The 18,755-nt window shown below is 41.8% G+C and overlaps 2 protein-coding genes across 3 annotated transcripts in view; one reads left to right on the forward strand and one right to left on the reverse strand.

The window, feature by feature from the left end:
* Positions 1-1,882, reverse strand: LOC148775096 (uncharacterized). Its single transcript, XM_088845277.1, has 2 exons — positions 1,372-1,882; positions 1-269 (listed from the first exon to the last, which is right to left on the reverse strand). Exon 1 carries the CDS (start codon positions 1,880-1,882, stop codon positions 1,484-1,486), a length of 399 nt encoding a protein of 132 aa, XP_088701403.1. The 3' UTR covers positions 1-269; positions 1,372-1,483.
* The window catches only part of IVNS1ABP (influenza virus NS1A binding protein), a 20,417-nt gene continuing 3,422 nt past the window's right edge, over positions 1,761-18,755 (forward strand). The window contains exons 1-10 of one of the 2 annotated variants that reach the window (XM_055419105.2): positions 1,761-1,901; positions 8,811-9,032; positions 9,944-10,072; positions 10,272-10,441; positions 10,566-10,641; positions 11,923-12,096; positions 12,423-12,548; positions 13,907-14,014; positions 18,075-18,204; positions 18,441-18,665. In XM_055419105.2, coding sequence (XP_055275080.1) covers positions 9,962-10,072; positions 10,272-10,441; positions 10,566-10,641; positions 11,923-12,096; positions 12,423-12,548; positions 13,907-14,014; positions 18,075-18,204; positions 18,441-18,665 — 1,120 coding nt within the window. In that variant the 5' untranslated portion in view covers positions 1,761-1,901; positions 8,811-9,032; positions 9,944-9,961. Of the gene's footprint in view, positions 1,902-2,609; positions 2,753-8,810; positions 9,033-9,943; positions 10,073-10,271; positions 10,442-10,565; positions 10,642-11,922; positions 12,097-12,422; positions 12,549-13,906; positions 14,015-18,074; positions 18,205-18,440; positions 18,666-18,755 lie in introns of those variants that run through there. The other variant, XM_088845276.1, reaches the window with a different exon arrangement.

Raw genomic sequence — 18,755 nt, forward strand, 5'->3', positions numbered from 1 at the left:
AAACCTGAAATTCCACACGAGGCAAAAACGCATTGACTGATCACACTGTAGCTTTAAGAAAGTGTTGACTGTTTCAGGTCACAAAGGCACTGTTTAGAGTACAGCAAGAGGGACCATGTGTACAGCAGGCCACAGAGTCACGTGCCTATCTGAAGTGGGAAGTTCATACTCTCTCTCTGGAAGGATGAAGTCTATGGTATTAAAAGAATGTAAAAGGTATGTACTCTGTTTCATTTCCGATGAAAGTGAACACTGCTGTCAATCATTATCTGAAGACAAAAACAAGAGCCCAGTGGCAAATGTCAGTCTTTTTCTCCTCCAGAAACATGTAAGAACCATACTAATAGATATCTTAGGTCCTCGTTTCCACCCACAATTGAATTGGAAACAAAAGTCTCCTTGCTTCAATATTTTAGAATAAAAGTTGTAAAGCTTCTGTTGCAGATGAAGGGCCCCCACATTTTTCTGCTCCCATAAGCGTACATGAAATAGTTAATGATAAAGAGTAGTAGGAAGTGATGACTGATGACGAAGAGCTCCTAGAAATATCCTCTAATTAAGCTCAGGGATCAGACACAAACAAGGCTAGGCGCAGGTGGCTTAAGTGCCCTCGCCAAATCAGGATAAGCTAACACGACATTAACCTGGAAGCCTTTGCCAAACTCTTGAACAAGCTTCCCTCACAAAATCCCCTCACCTTCAATCTAGGAAACTTTCCAGTGTGCCCTTCAGAGTCACACGAAGTTGCTGTCAAGCGTCTCCCTTCCCCTTAACAGGTTCGCCTTCTGGGGGCAAGATGGGGCGGTGGAAATTAAGGTTGCTCTCTGTTCTCAAGGTTATTCTCTCTCTCCAAGAGGGCAAATCCAGCAAAGAACTAACTCAGTGTCTGAGAGGAGAGCCGCACTCAGACAAAAACAGATCTCGGGGACGAAAAGCAGATGTAAACAGATTTTCACAGCAACGCTGATACAACACTATGTATTCTCTGACCTCCCCAATGGTTTTCTCAAAAGTGACTGAAACCTCTCGCCCCTCTTTGTCAGCGAGCCTCTGTTGTTGCTCTCTCCCCGCACACCACCACCCACAAGGGTGACGGCGGACTCTTAGGACCATTGCGGCCAGCTCCGGTCTAGGGCGGTTGCCTACAAGAACATTTGAAGCCGAAAAAACCTAATCTCCCACGTCTGATCTGCCAAGCTATTGTGCCTTCAGGGACAGCAGAACAGGTGAGGGCGCCTGGAGGGAGCCAGTTCCCGTGCTGTCTGAAAGGGCGGAGAGGGAGCGGGGGTGAGGGCGACGAGGGCCGACGGCGCGATAAGGAGGGCGGCGCGGCCGCAGCACCCCCTCTCGCAGGGATCACCTTGCGCTGACCTAGTTGAGCTGCGCAGGACGGAACCGCACCGGGCTGGGGAGAAGGGCGGAGCGGCGGGGGCGGGGCCAGCGGTGGGCGGGGCCGCGAGGGCGATATTGTTGCGCTCGCCCGTCATTTGCCGGCTGTACAGCCGGAAGCGTCGGGGAGGCGTTGGCGGCTGCGGAGACCGCGGCGAAGGCGGCGCACGTGGTGACGTGCGCGGGGGGTGCGGCGCGCGCGGGCCGCCGCGGCGGCAGTGTCTCCGGAACGCGCGTGGAGGGCGGTCGCTCGGGGCTGCTGTGCAGAGTTTCGCCGCCTGCGGTTCCAGCGCGGCTGTGCCAGCCAGCGAGCGAGCGGGTCTCGGCGAATTCCCGGTGCGCTCCCGGCCTCACAGGCTCCGCGGGGCTGTGCGTTCGTCCTCTCCTCGCTCGGTCGCTCCCCCCTCCGCGGCCTCGAGGTGCTTTTGGTTGGGCCGATTCCCGCCCGCTTCCTCCTGCTCCCCGTTGAAGCTCCAGAGATGAGTTTTTTCATCTCTTCAGAGATGAACCAGGTAATCTGCGCTGGTCCCACTGACGAGGCGGGGAAGGAAGGGCAGGGTGCAGCCAGACGCCGAGCTGGCGGACGGAGCGGGCGGCTGGGGTTTTAGGCTGGGAGGCGCGGAGCGGTGCGGAGTCCCCGGGGGGCAGCACTCCGCAGGTCGCCGCAGCCGCCGCTCTCTGTGGACGAGGAGCCGGCGCCGCGCGGACCCCGCGCTCCCGGCGCTGCCGTGGCTGCCGGGTCGCGTGAGCGGCCAAAGGCGGGTGGCGGGGCCGCCTCGGAGAGCGCTGCGGCCGAGGAAGCAGGACGAGAAGTCTTGGGTCGAGGGGGTCCTCGGGGGGCCTGGGTCAAGACCTTCCGGAAGGAGGGCGCGGGAATCTCCGTCGTGCTGTCAGGAACCCCGCCTAGTGTGTGTGGGGATGTCTGCCCGGGGTCTGGGTTCTCTCCCGTGAGCCCTCGCAGGGCCCCGCGACTGCGGGCGGGGGGCCGGCCCAGGGCCCCGCCGGTGCGCCCGGGTCTGGGGTAGGGTGGCACCGCGCTCCCGATCGCCGTGGGCCGCGGGGTCCTTTGTTCCCGCTCCACGTTGCCCGCTTTTCTTGCCAAGCGCGGGGAGAAGGGGGCGGGAGGAGGGAGGGAGCTGCTGCCCTGACGTGTCGGCGCTGAATGACTGCGGGCCGGGCCAATCCCGGGCAGGGGTGTGCAGACGCTGGGCGCCTTGCCTCCCGGCCATCGGAGTGGGCTCCGGCCGGGCCGCGCGGGGATGAAGGCCTGGAACTGCAGGGCTCTCCAGACAGTCACTCTGGGGCCCTCGCCGCTTTGTTTCCCATCCCCGCCGCACCCCACCCCCAAACAGTCGGCAGAGAGGTTTGTTCTTTTTCCGTCGTTCTGCACATTTTGCGTAGCGACTCTGGTTGTAAGCTCATGATGGTAAGGTATCAGGCAGTAGGATCAGATTGAGGGTTAGCCCTAGGGAAACTTGAACAACAAATACTTTAGAAATTTTACTTTTCCCCCAATACAAAGTAGATCTATTGTTTGAGACCGCAGCCGTTTCAAAAACTAGTAAGTAGAAATCGGAGGCCTATTGAAGAATTTGTTACCCAGTATCTTTGTCAGTGATGGAGGGCTGGAACACCCTGGCATCAAGCTGTTCTTTGAGGACTACGTGGGTGGTGACCTTCTGTCCACTAGTAAATAACAACTCGGTAAGCGTAGTACTACTCAAAACAGTTCAAGTGTAGCAGGGACTAGACAGACAATATTTTCTTTCAATTATTCTAGCACTGTTGGTTAAGGAAAAGAAAATATTGATGAATAGGTTTAGGCATAGTCATGCTGAAACTTCTGAAAGATGCTGAAGGAGCGGTCGTTATTTGTGTATCAGAAGGTGTGGCGTACACTATTTAGAATTGGGTTGAGAATACCATAATTGAGAATACCAGCTGGCAGGCTACTTGTCAAATGTCTGTGATTTGTAGTGAGAGAGAAAATTGAACTAGCATCACTGACCTAAAAGAGACCCAGAATGATTTTCCTCTGTATTTTCCTAATATTTGAAATCTCTGTCATTAATTAATACATATTAATTTCTTAATTTATCTTAACTTGTAGTTCTGTTTTTCCACCTCTTGCCCTCAAATCAGCGTTCCAGGTTTTGGTTTTAAATTAGTGTCTTTTTGCTACTTTGGAGTGGGGTCTTGTTTTTTCTTGCTTGAAGAATGTTTTAGGTGGCAGCTGAATATGTTTTGCAAATAAGTGTTTTGGTTTTTTATGGTAAAATGTTTTTCTGTTGGGGAACTGTGTTAATCATTGACATTAGACGAAGTACCTCTAAAAATCATTTCACTGACTTTTCAACATTATGGTTGTATACTCAAATCTACAAGAAGGTTGGGAATCCCCCCTCCCTTGTGCTTGGGGGTATAAATGGAAGAATTAACGAATAAGGGAGTGATTTCTGTTTTCTGTCAGAACCACAGAAAATACATTCTTATATTCACTGGTGAACTTTAATTTGTTGTTGCTCTTGAGTCGCTAAGTCTTGTCTGACTCTGCGACCCCATGGACTGCAGCACTCCAGGCTTCCCTGTCCTTCTTGCAGTTTGCTCATACTCATGTCCGTTGAGTCATTGACACTATCTAACCATCTCATCCTCTGCCACCTTCAAGTAGAAATTTTAATTACCACCTTGTAAATGATTTCGAAACCTACACCTCACTATCCTTAACACTTTTGGCATCAACCTGGATGCCCAACAGGTACATCAGCTGTATAAATATCCCAAAGCAAATTCCTCTTTTTCTTCCCAACTTTAAGCATGCAGTAAACTAAAAATGTCTCTGTTATGCTTTTTGAGTTGTAATTTTGATATTGATTTTTATAATGATGCCAAATATCTTCTCTAAAATATCATTGTTGCCTTAGTTAGGATAAGCAAGGGTATAATAATTTCCCACGTTTTACCCATTCCTCCATACCACCTCCACGTTTGTGCTAGTGTCTTGTGCATCTGTGCTAAAAATTCTGCTCTGTTTAAATCATCTTAATTCCTCTGCTACTATTTACCATATGCATCCTGCAAACCGCAGTCTGTTGAAACAGAAATTGTTGCAGTTTCTGGAATATGTGTGCTTTCGTACCTTTTCCCCCTTTTGTGTGAACTGTTTTCACTGCTTGGCTTGTCTCTTTCTGATTGGTCTGTGGAGTGTGTGAGGCTGGGGAATGGAGTCAACTCTGTTGTGTCACGAGCATCGCATTCCAAACTGTGTCTGCCATCTGTTTGGAGCTATAAGTGTGTGTGGGATATAAGAACTTCAGAACAGTGAGGTTAATGGCATGGAGTTTGGTGAGTTTTGGTGTATATAGATGGATCATTTCAGATATTGGGAATCTATAACTGCTAGTTTTAAAAAGATTTGTAGATTTTCTTTGTATTCTAAAGTCTGTTCTTTAAGTTGGCTACCCTCAAAAGATTGCCTCGAAGCTTAAATAAGCTTGTTATTTGCCTTGAGGTTTTTTTAGGATGCTTTAAAAGTTTGATGATAACATTGTATCTTACTGAAAGCCCAAGAATGTTGAGGGAGATGGATGGCTTTTTTTTTTTTTTTTACATCTCTTTGATAAGACTGAATTGTATTTGGGTTAAGCTAATCTTTGGGGGAGCTGTGGTAACATGTGAACTCCTGGGTTTTATTAAAGCAGTTTAATTATTTATTTATGAGTCGTCTCTCTTTCCTTGCACTGACCAAATTAAGAAACTGAAGTGTATTTACCAGTATATATTGTACTTGACTTCGGTTTTGTCAAATGTATTTTTTAAATATCAAATGAAGTTCTAAATTTTATACTTTGCTATAAGCCTGGAATGTTGGGGCTTTTTCCTTGGCTTTTCAAATATAAAAAAAAATTCTCCCCACATATTTGTCCCATCGAGTTTAATAGACCAGACGAAGATCCATGAATTTTTCAAAAGGCTTAAAACTTAATTTGCCCATGCTGACTTCAGTGAGAGTGAATGTGAACTTTGAAAGACATGGTTTTGCAGGCAGAAGTTGATGTGACCTCCTCCAGTCACAGGAGTGGGTGAGAGAAGGGGCACACAGTAAGTGAGGCCACAGTAATTAAGTTTGTTGCATTAATTTAAATGTCAAGTGAACTTGAGTTAGCTTTTGAAATCAAGTTCAGTTCAGTTCAGTCGCTCAGTCATGTCCAACTCTTCCCGACCCCATGAATCACAGCACGCCAGGCCTCCCTGTCCATTACCAACTCCCGGAGTTCACTCAAACTCATGTCCACAGAGTCGGTGATGCCATCCAGCCATCTCATTCTCTGTCGTCCCCTTCTCCTCCCACCCCCAACCTTTCCTAGCATCAGAGTCTTTTCCAGTGAGTCAACTCGTCGCATGAGGTGGCCAAAGTATTGCAGTTTCAGCTTTAGCATCAGTCCTTCCATTGAACACCCAGGATTGATCTCCTTTAGAATGGACTGGTTGGATCAAGTAGGGTTGTACTAATCAGCAGACATCAAAGAGATGAGGTTCATATTAAGACTTTGCTTTAGTAGAAAATCACCTAGTACTACCCTGGTGGCTCAGATGGTAAAGAACCTGCATGCAATGTGGGAGACCTGGGTTTGATCCCTGGGTTGGGAAGATCTCCTGGAGGAGGGAATAGCAACCTACTCCAGTATTCTTGCCTGGAAAACTGGACAGAAGAACCTGGAGGGCTACAGTCCATGGGGTCGCAAAGACTTGGACACGACTGAGCAACTAAACACACACTAATGTAGTAGTACTCTATGGCAAAAGTAATAACATTGTACAACTGTGTATGGCAAGAGTTGATCCACATTTTCTCCAGTGAAGTGAAAGTTGCTCAATCGTGTCTGACTCTTTGTGACCCTATAGACTCGGCCATGGAATTCTCCAGGCCAGAATACTGGAGTGGGTAGCCTATCTCTTCTCCAGTGGATCTTCCCAACCCAGGGATCAAACCGGGGTCTCCTGCATTGCACCCGGATTCTTTACCAGCTGAGCCACAAGGGAAGCCCAAGAACACTGGAGTGGGTAGCCTTTCCTTTTTCCAGGGTATCTTCCCAACCCAGGAATTGAATGGGGTCTCCCACATTGCAGGTGGATTCTTTACCAACTGAGCTATTTTCTCCCAGAGGACTAAAGTGATTTTTAACTATCTGGGTTTTTGTTGTTGTTGTTTTCCAAGATAAATTTAGGTAGAACTTTGACGTTATCAAATATACCCTCAGAGATCCTGCGAGTGTGATTCCACAGCACTGTGATAAAGCAGTCACATGAATTTTTTGGTTTCTCGGTGCATATAAAAGTTGTTTACATGATACTTGCGTCTGGTAGATGTCTAAAGCATTATCTTTAAAAACAGCTTATATACCTTAATTAAAAAATACTCTATTGCTGAAAAATGCTGACCATCATCTGGCAATCAGGGTTGCCACAAAACTTCAATTTGGCAGGATGGGGGTAGCAGTGTTTGTCAAGTACAGTACTTTGGTGGTTTAGTCACTCAGTCGTATCCGACTCTATAGCCCACCAGGCTTTTCTGTCCATGGGATTCTCCAGGCAAGAATACTGAAGTGGGTTGCCATGCCCGCCTCTAGGAGATCTTCGCGATCCAGGAATCGAACCCCTGTCTCCTGCATTATAGGCAGATTCTTTACCATCTGAGCTACAAGGGAAGCCCAAAATACAGTATAGTGAAGTGCAGTAAGGCAAGATATGTTTATGTATAGAGGCTATTTTTTTTTATTCTTGATTAAATAAGGCTAGTTTACAAAGAAATACTGAATTAAACTGGTCAAGGCTTAAAATACTTACAAATCCCCATTTGTGTTTTGTTTCTCAGAGGGCATACACTTAAATCATTTCTAACATAACTTGCATAGAAAGGTTCCTCCCTTTCACCCTTGCATAGATTTTCCTAACTTGGGCTAGGTCTTGGCTGGAAATGTTTAAGATTTCTTTTAGATAGTGTGTTCTCTCTGTACATAGAATTAAGAAGAGCTGAATTAACTAATCTAGATGCAAGTGAACAGCAGAGGAAATCAGTATTACACGATGGTATGAAATAGTTTCATTGCAGGTATAAGCATTGACAACAGTCCCAACTGGAGTCCAAATACTCAGGTTTCTTTGCGATAAAACCTAAGCTATGGAGAAACCTGTGAAGGCATACAGGATTCAGGTTGTGCAGCTGTTGAACTTAATATGGTAATTTGTTGAAATAGAACTGGATTAGCCTTTAAGTGGGTTCTGGGGTAAGAGACCATTCATATTAACATAATTGTTAAGAGTTGTGATGTGTAAGAATCCAGGTAATTTTAAGATTTTCATTTTTAAAAGTATGCACATCTTTCAAATAATTTCTTATTTAGTTCTGGTTTGCAGAATTAGACACTGATAAAATAGCAGTTCAGGTAATTAAAAAATGAACCAGCTGACTTTGACACTTTAATTAATGACGTGAAAATAAGGGGGAAAGAGAAGGTAGGAGGACTGAATGTGATTTCCTTGAAGATTTGATTTGAACTATAACTTTCTGTTGGTAGTTTATTACTATATATGAGAAAAAAATGATCACATAAAGCACAGACATTAATGTTTTCGTTTTTGTTAATTTGTTTCAACAAATTACTTATCTTTATATTCAGGTTTCTAGGCTACTTGTTTTGGTTGTGGGGGGAGGTGGTCGTGGGAAGGATACAAAGATAAACAAGACAGAAGCTTTGCTTTCAAGGGACCTTGAATCATGGAATACAAGAAGGTACACAACCCAGAATAGACCAGCTGGAAGATCACACAAATACACTTTCAGAGAGGGTGCAGTATGTCTCCCGGAGGATGGAGAGAAACTACATTCTCAGCTGGGGGGATTTGGTGGGGGCTCTATGAAGGTAAGATGTCATCTGCAGAGGCTGTGTTAAGGGTATTCCAAGAAAACAAAACTTGAACAAAGGTACAGAGATAAGGAAGTATGCAGAGCATGTTTGGGAAACAGTGTACCTGGTTTGACTGTAACATTGTATACACGTCTGGAAATAATGACGGTTGCTGCTGGCTGGTGAAAGCAGACAGGTCACATGTTTGTGTGTTAATTAGAACTTCACAGTAACGAATATTAGAATTAACCAATATTTACATTTGTTCTCGTATATCTTACTTAAATGATAAGTTACTAGCTCCTGCCTGCTGGGGAGAATTGTTTTTTTTTTTCCAGTCACCTGAGTGGTTGCAAGTTAAATGAAAATATTTATGTATAGTTACATTTGTATTATTTTCTGCATTGTGCCATTTACCTTGAAATGTCTTTAAGATCAGGACTTAGCATGATCTACCTAGATCAATGACATTCTTTGATCATTCTGAATATCCAAAATTTTTCATTATTACAGATTATGATGCATGATTATCACAGAAGAAATTCGTGTCTATAGCTTTAAAGGACTTGATTACATCATTTTCAAGCCTGATAGTTTTGGAATCACCATTAGAGCTTAAGACTCCTCTGCCTTCACTTCAACCACCTGTCTTCATACCTCGCTGAAGTGCTGAGTTTCCTTTGTCCGTGGATTATTTAAAGTGTCCCAGAAATACAGTTCTCACCAGTATAGCAGGTAAGTGAATATTCAGTGGTCAGTGCACACATTTTTTCCCCTAAAGACTGTGCCAAGTACACCAGCATCCTTTCATACTACTTTTAAAAGGTGGAGAAGTCAATAGTATTCGTAGAAAAAAAATTTTTCCCTATTGTTTTCTTTTCTGTAAACTGTTTTGAATTTAAATAAATCACTTACTTCAAACTGAAACCTTTTTTTACCACTTTTCAGTGATGTATTTTGTGTAGCCATTAGTCCATTTGTTCACAGGAAAAAGTGAAATGGAAAATTCTTTAAAGAACATACATATTTTAAACATGTACTGTTATGAGACAAGTAGTTTAGAATAAATGAAACTTGGAAAGGGAACAGAATTTTTTAATTTTATTGGCATATAATCAATTTACAGTGCTGTGTTAGTTTCAGGTGTGCAGCAAAGTGATTCATTTATACATATACTTTCTTTTTTAGATTCTTTTCTCCTATGGGTTATCATAGAATATTGAGTAGAGCAAAGGGAACAGAATTTAAGTTAGCCTTATACCAGTTTTTCTCATTTGTGAGTAAAGGAGTGACTATAGCCCCAATCCAAGGAATCTGTATGTAATGACCACTTCACATCCGTCTAGACTTTTCAGTTGCTTGTTGTATGGATTTGGGGAGGGCGGGGTTTCCATCTTCTTCCCTTTCACAGTGTGTGTACTAATAGAAACCTGGCCCAAACTGCTCGGACATCACACCACTGCTGTGCGAGCTCCTGAAAAGACTGAGGACCAAAGTATAGGGCGCAGAGGCTCGGACAGGCAGTCCCAGTGCTGTTTTAGCGTAGGGTGGGGTTTGAAAAGTAAAGACACCGTATTCCTCTTCAAAACGCTATAAAGATCACCATTTATAAGTAAAAATAACTTGGCTTTATTTCTGCCCTTTAGCCAAATTTAAAAGGAAAAATGATTCCCAATGGATATTTAATGTTTGAAGATGAAAATTTCATTGAATCTTCTGTTGCCAAATTGAATGCCCTGAGGAAAAGTGGGCAGTTCTGTGATGTTCGACTTCAGGTATTTAAAACTTAATTGGAAACTTACAGAACTGATCTTTCATTACTGAAAACCGTATGTTCCTGGATTGGTTTATTTTCTTTCTCATAAGAGGCATTTAATGAAATAAATTTAAAAGACAATGATTTAAGGATACGATGTGGTAATTAGCTAGAGAAATAGTCCACAGCGCTTCTAATTTTAATGCCTGATGTTGCAGGTCTGTGGCCATGAGATGTTAGCACACAGAGCAGTCCTGGCCTGCTGCAGTCCCTATTTATTTGAAATCTTTAATAGTGACAGTGATCCTCACCGAGTTTCTCATGTTAAGTTTGATGATCTCAATCCGGAAGCTGTTGAAGTCTTGTTGAATTATGCCTACACTGCTCAGTAAGTTCTCTGAAGTACATCATATAACTAGGAAATGAAATTCCAAGTCCCTCTAAATTTATTTAAGAATCTGTGTTTTAAGGCCATGGTATGATAAATGATACAGAACCTTTTTTTTCAATAGGTTGAAAGCTGATAAGGAATTAGTCAAAGATGTTTATTCTGCAGCAAAAAAGCTGAAGATGGACCGTGTAAAGCAGGTAGAGTAACAGAAGTAATATACGAGGAGTAATGTTACTAGGGGGTCTTACTTTATATAGTTTGTATAATTTGTCATAAGACATCTGTTGGTCTCAAGAACTTGAAAATGTCCCCCTTTCCTCCCTAGAGATGTGAGTATGTATATAATTTTAACTGTTTAGCTATAGTAACGGTCACACTTTCTCTTAGATAATTCAAGCTACAGTCTTGCTCTTTCAATAGCCTTCTTTGGTGGGGTATCCATGTCAGTCTCTGATAACATGAGTCTTGATTGTTCTCAGTTAATCATATAACTCATACTCTTAATTCTTGATTCTTTTACATTTCTCAGTTCTTCTTTAGAAGTTTTCTTTCTAGAATTTAATGCCACTGAGAAGTGGCATTAATAATTTATAGAAGGAAAAAAGGTTTTAATCCTGTAAAGTTGTATTGTAACGGAGCTCTCATGTGCAGGTGGTCAATGGCTGCTTTCTTCCTGCAGTGACTGTTGAATAGTTGTGGAAAAGTATGGCCCACAGGCCCAAGCTGCTTACCATCTGGCCCCTTAGGAAGAAGTTTTCCTGTTCCCCCCCTCTCATGTCACCCTGCTTAAAAACCCTTCTGTGCTTGTAGCACACGTCCTTCAGGTTAGCATTCCAGGCTCTCCCTAATTTACTTGCTGTTCCTCCAAAATATTTTCTGATTTTCTTTTGTTCTAGCCAAACTAAATTGTTGCAGCATCTTGCCTAGTACCTGTCTGCATTCAACATCATCTCCCCTCTAGAGGCCAGTTCAAATAATTGCCTTCATGAAGCCTTGTCTGTCATTCTAGTGGGAGATACTTATCTGAACATTTCATGTACATTTTCATAACATTTCAATTTGTTGCATTTTAAACAACTTATGTATTTGTATGTTCTTCTTTGATGTTATTGTTTGTATACATGTATTCCTGGTAGCTCAGACAGTAAAAAATACGCCTGCAATGTGGGAGACCTGGGTTCAATCCCTGGGTTGGGAAGATCCCCTGGAGAAGGGAATGGCTATGCACTCCAGTTTTCTGGTCTGAAGAATCCCATGGACAGAGGATCTTGGCAGGCTACAGTCCATGGGGTCACTAAGAGTCAGACATGACTGATTGACTTTCACTTCACTTCATTCTTGCTACAGTTTAACTTGTTCTATTAAGGCAGTGAATTTTTTTGATTAATTTTTATATTTTCGCATAGTACTTACATGGAATATTAAATATTTGTTAAAGTGAGTGTAAATGTTGACACTTGTGTATTTTTTTCTCCAAGGTTTGTGGTGATTATTTACTATCCAGAATGGATGTTACCAGCTGCATCTCTTACCGAAATTTTGCGAGTTGTATGGGAGACTCACGTTTGTTGAATAAGGTTGATGCTTACATTCAGGAACATTTGTTACAAATTTCAGAAGAGGAAGAGTTTCTTAAACTTCCACGGCTAAAGGTAAAGTCTATAAAAATTAAAGATGTAAAGGTAAATCAATAAAGAGATATATACTATTTAGTTCCAAGAACATAATCTTTGTTCATGTTTCAAGCAAGTGAGTAATGATTATGAAAATGACAGTCCATTGAAGTGATGTCATTTTTAGCAGTGTAATGGTTTCCTGCCTACCAGTTTGTTTACTTTTCTGTTTTGGCTACTGGTTTCCTTATAAATTAGAATAAATGTATGGAGTGTAGTTGGGCATCTGTGACAGCTTTGTTATGAAATAGAGAATTAAGAGGCTCGACACTGATCCATGTGTCTTTGTTTTTTCCCCACTCTAGCTGGAGGTAATGCTTGAAGATAATGTTTGCTTGCCCAGTAATGGCAAACTGTATACAAAGGTAATCAACTGGGTGCAGCGTAGCATCTGGGAGAATGGAGACAGTCTGGAAGAGCTGATGGAAGAGGTTAGTTTTAAAGTAAATGGGACTCAACAGTTATTAAAAATGATTTTGCTATAACATGAAGGATTCCCTTTCACTTTTATTTTATAACAATGACCCTAAAGAATTTAAATTTTGCTATAGGTACCCCTAAGCTGAGAAACAGGGGGGGTGTCCAGGTGAGCTGAATGAACTGTTCAGTTTGGTCTTCTGCTTTTCTTTTTTTTATTTCTTTGCTTATTATGTGCTGTTAACTTTCTTTAAAGTAGCATGTAATTTGCTTTAGACATGGGAGGTGGTACTGAAATTTTCTGTAGATTCTTAATTTTTCTTCACAGGTTTTTGCTTTAAATTTGACAAGTAGGTAAAAGCTTCTAATGGTTGTTCCTCCCCGTTGATTTATCTCCCCATAGGTTTATTAACAAAACTAGGATACCCAAGACTGAAGAAACAAGAAGAATCCTCAAGTGTATTGACACGTAAAGAAGCAGCAGTCCTGCCCCAGTTCTCCTAAGAAAAATCCGCTGTGGGCAGAGAACGATGATGATTTAATGGTGTTTACTCCTTTACAGGATTCTTATCTTTAAAGCTTTGTGTCTTTCAATGGTGTTGTTCATACATAGAGTCACTCAACTTGGGCTACTTTTTAAAAAATACACAAGGAAAAATCGATGGAGAAATGATGGGAATTAAACATGCAGGTGAAACAGTGGAGTTGACCTTGAGTTTATCCTTCTACTTAAGCCTTTCAGATACACGAAAGGCTTATTACCAGACCGGTTAGGCCTTTAGAAACCCAGTTATCATTATACTATAAAACGGCCAAGAGGTGATCTTTAAATTCTGTCTGGTTTCCCACTTGAAAAGCAGATGCATTAGCCATGTGTTTGCATCTGTTAAGGGAGGTAGCTGTGCAGGTTGTTTGAACTTTTGAATTTTTTTTTTTTTTCCTCTCTCTTTTTTGACATTGCCTGCAGGACAGAAATATGTTTATACATATTAGACCACTTATCTTCGAAGGTGTAAACCCTACTCAGTATTTTATTGTAAATATGTACATTGTTTAAAAGTCTATATATTGTACTGGTCCCTTTTTTTCTTAATGCTGTATCATGGAAGCTATGAAAAAAATGAAGATTTCTTTCAAGTCAACCAAGCCAAGGACTCTTCAGCCAGTATTAGAAGATTCTGTATCTTTTTTTTTTTTTTTTAATTTTTACCACCATGACATGTTTTCTTTACTTTGGGGATCCTGCCAGAGTAAGATGTCAAGAACCCAAGAAGCACACTGGAGGTTACCGTGAGGCGTTGGTGTGATCTGCATACTAGTGGAGTAGCCATGGAGACAGTAGCCACATGGGTGTTCTGTTGCTGTTTTGCAGGTTCAAACCTTGTACTACTCAGCTGATCACAAGCTGCTTGATGGGAACCTACTAGATGGACAGGCTGAGGTGTTTGGCAGTGATGATGACCACATTCAGTTTGTGCAGGTACACAATGCACATCTGAGGTAACCTCAGGTTAAAGTTTGATTAGAGCATTTTATAGTATACTGAAATTTTCCTTTAATAAAGGAAAGTGAAAGAACTTCATTGGTATAACTGGACAGAAACATTTGCGGGAGAAAACCAGCCTATCTTTCTTAGCATTACTACCACTTTTGCCACATAAAAAGAAATTAACACAGCAAACTAGGAAACCCCATTCAAATTTATTTTTTTGTCTCGATCAAATAGGATTTGCAAGTAGTAAGAAAAAGGGCCAATAAGATGAAGCAACGTAGAAATTCTTTGGTTTTTTGGTTGGACTATAAAAAATAGTTGTCAGAGGAATGACTGTTTAACTTTTTTCGTTTATGGGTAAATAACATAGAGAAAACTATATAGATCATAAGTGTCATGTGGTGAACCCCTTGGTTTACTTCTTGGGTGAAGAAGAGAAGATTTCAAGCATTCTGTAAGCCTTCCTCTTGCCCCCTTCCCAGTCACTGCCCTACACTACCCCAAGGGGAGCCATTATCTGAACTTCTGAAACATTACCTTAGTTTGCCCATGTTTGAAATTGATGTAAATGGTTATGCACTATGTATCATTTTTGTTTGGTCTTTAGCTCAGCATTGTATTTGTGAGGGATGAACTATAAAGTAGGCTGAGTTGACCCAAATTAATGGATGTTTCCCTTTAGTAATTAAAAGGAAAATGGTAGACTCAGCAAACAACCTATATGGTGATATTATTAGGTGTTCTGTGTCAGTAGTGGCTGAACATTTTTATTTTCACAGAAGTTTTTGGGTGTAAATTTGTGCATTCTGAATGCTGAGGCTATCTTTCCCCTTGTCTCCAAACATTGTAGGTTGACGTGCTTTTTTTTTAAGTACTCTTTCATCAGGCCTACAAAGTAGAAGGCCATGATGTTACGTAAGAGGGCCCCCAAATGTGTAAGAGACAGTTTCTGCTTCCAGGACCTTACAGGAGGATGTAAAACAGAACAGACTAATAAGCATTACCTACAAAACATTCAGGGAGGGTGGAACCAAGAAGAAAAACTAGGGAAATTTCACAATGGAGGCAACATTTGAGCAGTCTGAGGATATAGAAGAGTTTGCATGGCAGATTAGAGGTGTGTCAGGTAGCAAAGGATACCTGGACAAGGAGAGTCTCTTGGAGTTGCAGGTCTCACAACTGGAAAAGTCGGTAAATATAGTCTGACTGGGGCTTCATACTTTATTCTACAAGTAGTGGGGGGCTTTCAAAGAATTTTACACAAGGGAGTAGAATGATCTGCCGCATTTCACAACTTTAATGTGAAAAACTGGGCAACAGTCCAGCAGCAGGGGGATTGGTCAAATTATGGTTGTTTCCATACTGCCAAGATCTATAAATTCATTAGTCATATTTTAGACGGTGAACTGTTAGGTGGCAGGCATTCTCTGGGTTGTGGAATTCCAGCTGATTTGGGGGAGGGGGGGTTGTTTGTTTTTTACTTACTAAAAGCATCAAATCCTATTTTTATGACCAGGTACAGAGGAGAGAGGAAAGCTTGTGAGACCACTGAGGACTATTACAAGCAGTGGTAGTAGTTCAGGTTAAAAAAAAAAAAAAGATGACGAGGGCTTGATTTGAGGAGAAAGGAAAAGGGTAGACTAGATGTTTCTAGTTGCAGAGGTCTTTAGTGACTGTTTGGGAAAATCAAGGAAAAGGAAGAATTTGAGGGTGAGCAGGATCCTGACAGGAGTGACTCATTCAAAGGATGCCATGAATAGAGATAATGAAGTAAGGAAGAGGAGACACTAGGCTTCAGAAATAGGAAGTGAGGTCGAGAAGTAGCCATTAGCCTCAGTGTTGTTCGAGGTAGCTAACATAGGAGAAAAAAGTCTGCAAGACTGAATTGTTGACTATGTTAAATCATACTCGGAGGGGATGTAAAAAGTACTCTTTCATCGGGCCTACAAAGTAGAGGACCATGATGTTACATACACTGGTTTTAGAAAGCCACTCTGTAACCTTTAGTGGTTGTAATTTCCCAAAAGTTACTAAGGTTAAGAAACCCTTAGCTTGAGAAGTGATGGTGGCTGAAAAAGCCACCAGAGACCACCCCCCTGGGGAGGGGAGTTCAGAGGCAAAGTGTAGGCCAGTGGGTGTGCTGAATGGGAAGAGTTGATATGGGAAAGTTTGAAGATAAAGGAAAGAATTAGGTTAGAAAATGTTCTGGGAGAAATATAAAAGAGTTGACCTGCATTTCTGTATAAGGCTTGTAGTTAAAAACACTAGTCATCCTTGTGACCACCATGCTTTTTTCTTTCACATTGATTTGTCTCTCAAAGCCGTTCATAATAACAGTTTTCTTAACTGCCGTAAAAGCCATCATCAACTTGTGATACTTTGGCTTCCTTTTTCCCACAGATTGGGATAGGGTTTTATGTACCTTGTAATTGCTGTTAGCAGAGGGTACAGACTGTCATAGTATAAAAGAGTGACTTTATACTCAGAATTCCTAATTTTTATTTTTATTGGTTTTATTGCCTTAGGCATTGTATATCTTCTCTCTGATTTTCAGTATTTTTGTCTATCAGATGGATAAGTGTATTGCCCTTCCTGAATTAAAAGAAATGATGTGAATAAAGTACCCAATACCTAGGTACATAATGTGTAAATGGAATTTGATAAAAACCATTACCATGATACAGTCTCTTCTCTTAAAACAGCGTCTTATATTGCAACCACATTTGCTGAATTGCCCACACCAAACTTGATAGTTTTTTCCCAGCTTCAAGTAGATACCAGAATCTTTTTCTTTATTGTCACATGTCCTTCTTCTTCCACTCTAAAGAGAAATTTCCTTTAGAGATTCTATCTACCCATGTGGCTCTGGCCTTGGGGACCAAAATAAGTGAGCAAACTTGGCCAGGTATTGAAGGTGGTACCTATTCATTCAGCAGGCACTTCCTGCCAGGGTAGTCTTGATTCTTCTGATGCCTTGTGATCATATTCCTTAGAAGTATTTAGGGCTCAAGAAATTGGAAGAAAACCATCAAAGGGAACTCGTACACGAGGGCACAGTGTAATCATAGTCAGTGGAAATTTGCAGCTTTGCCCATTTCTCCCTCTTTTATGTTCCTGTGTATTCCTTTATGAATGTTTGATTCTGTTAGTGTTACTGCTTTATTAATTTCTGAGTACCATTTTTTACTTTTGTGTTTTGATGTAGTTTTACTTGTCTGGGCTTCCCTTGTAGCTCAGATGGTAAAGAATCTGCCTGTAATGTGGGAGACCTGGGTTCAAACCCTGGGTTGGAAGATCCCCTGGAGAAAGGGAATGGCAACCCACTCCAGTATTCTTGCTGGAAAATTCCATGGACAGAGGAGCCTGGTGGGCTACAGTCCATGGGATCACAAAGAGTCGGACACAACTGAAGTACTCCCACTTTTACTTGTCTAAAAAACCACTCTATAATACCTTTAGGGCAATCCTAAAGAAATATAGTTGTAAATATTTCTTGCAGTTGCCACTTTTTTCCTATAAAATAACTTTCAGAGAATATGGATGGATATGTCTGCTCACTTTTTGCTAACATGTATGAAGGATGATACCAGTCCATATGATTTAGTTTGGCAGTTTCATGGAGATAGTGAGTTAAATGTATTTTCTCAGTTAATTCTTGCTATTTTAGATTTAGAACATATTTCGGGGAGATTCTATACTTAAATATAAAGACTGTGTGAGCTTATGTGGATTATGAGGGAGGAGGTTCCTTTTGTTCTTCCCTTGAGTATTTTGCTACTTGATCTGCAGTGTTTTTTTAACTGTTGAACTTGAGCTTTTTCTTGACCAGGGTAGGTATAGTTGTTGCCTTATTAAGTGGAGGTGGAAGAATGCTAGTGACGTGTCAGTCAGAAAGTGTTGGTTTGTGTTCAGTCTAGGTGTGCAGTAAGTGTCATGCATAAGTGAAGGGTACTAAGTGTTTTTTCAGTGTTGTGGAATAGCTCAGGAGCAAAGGTACACCAGGTATGGTCTTTGGCTAGGTTTCTGTAGCTGCCTTTTGATTTTGCAGAAAAAGCCACCACGTGAGAATGGCCATAAGCAGATAAGTAGCAGTTCCATTGGATGTCTGTCTTCTCCAAATGCTACAATACAAAGCCCTAAACATGAGTGGAAAATCGTTGCTTCAGAGAAGACTTCAAGTAAGTGTATTACACTTGTCAGATTGCCTTTGGTTTATTTCTTTTTAAGAAGGAGTTTTAAGTTAGAACCATATCATCCTTTTAAGTTGATTGAGGAAAAAACTCAGAAGCAACTAAATTTGGAAAAGAGTAACAGGTCACCCTGTCTGGAGTCCGGAGTCCAATGCAGGATCACCACAGCAACCGAAAGTAATGAAAATTACATCTTTAAAAACACGGAACTCTTGTGCTTACAGATAACACTTACTTGTGCCTGGCTGTACTGGACGGTATCTTCTGTGTCATTTTCCTTCATGGGCGAAACAGCCCACAGAGCTCACCAACAAGTACTCCAAAACTCATTAAAAGTTTAAGTTTTGAGATGCATCCAGATGAGCTCATAGAGAAGCCCATGTCTCCTATGCAGTATGCACGATCTGGTCTGGGGACAGCAGAGATGAATGGCAAACTCATAGCTGCAGGTAAGAACAGAAGGATAAGTGACTTAGCCAAAAGCTTTAACTGGCTAAGTCTCTTAAGCAAATGTTTACACGCTTGCTTATGACGTGCAA

Source organism: Moschus berezovskii, chromosome 17 (assembly GCF_049115385.1).
Source record: "Moschus berezovskii isolate FMDL1 chromosome 17, NW_MosBer_1.0, whole genome shotgun sequence".
In the NCBI taxonomy this organism is placed as follows: domain Eukaryota; kingdom Metazoa; phylum Chordata; class Mammalia; order Artiodactyla; family Moschidae; genus Moschus; species Moschus berezovskii.

What these genes read in the sequence shown, in the direction of transcription:
- LOC148775096 (XM_088845277.1), bottom strand. Translation starts at nt 1,882, where the DNA reads ATGAAAAAACTCATCTCTGGAGCTTCAACGGGGAGCAGGAGGAAGCGG.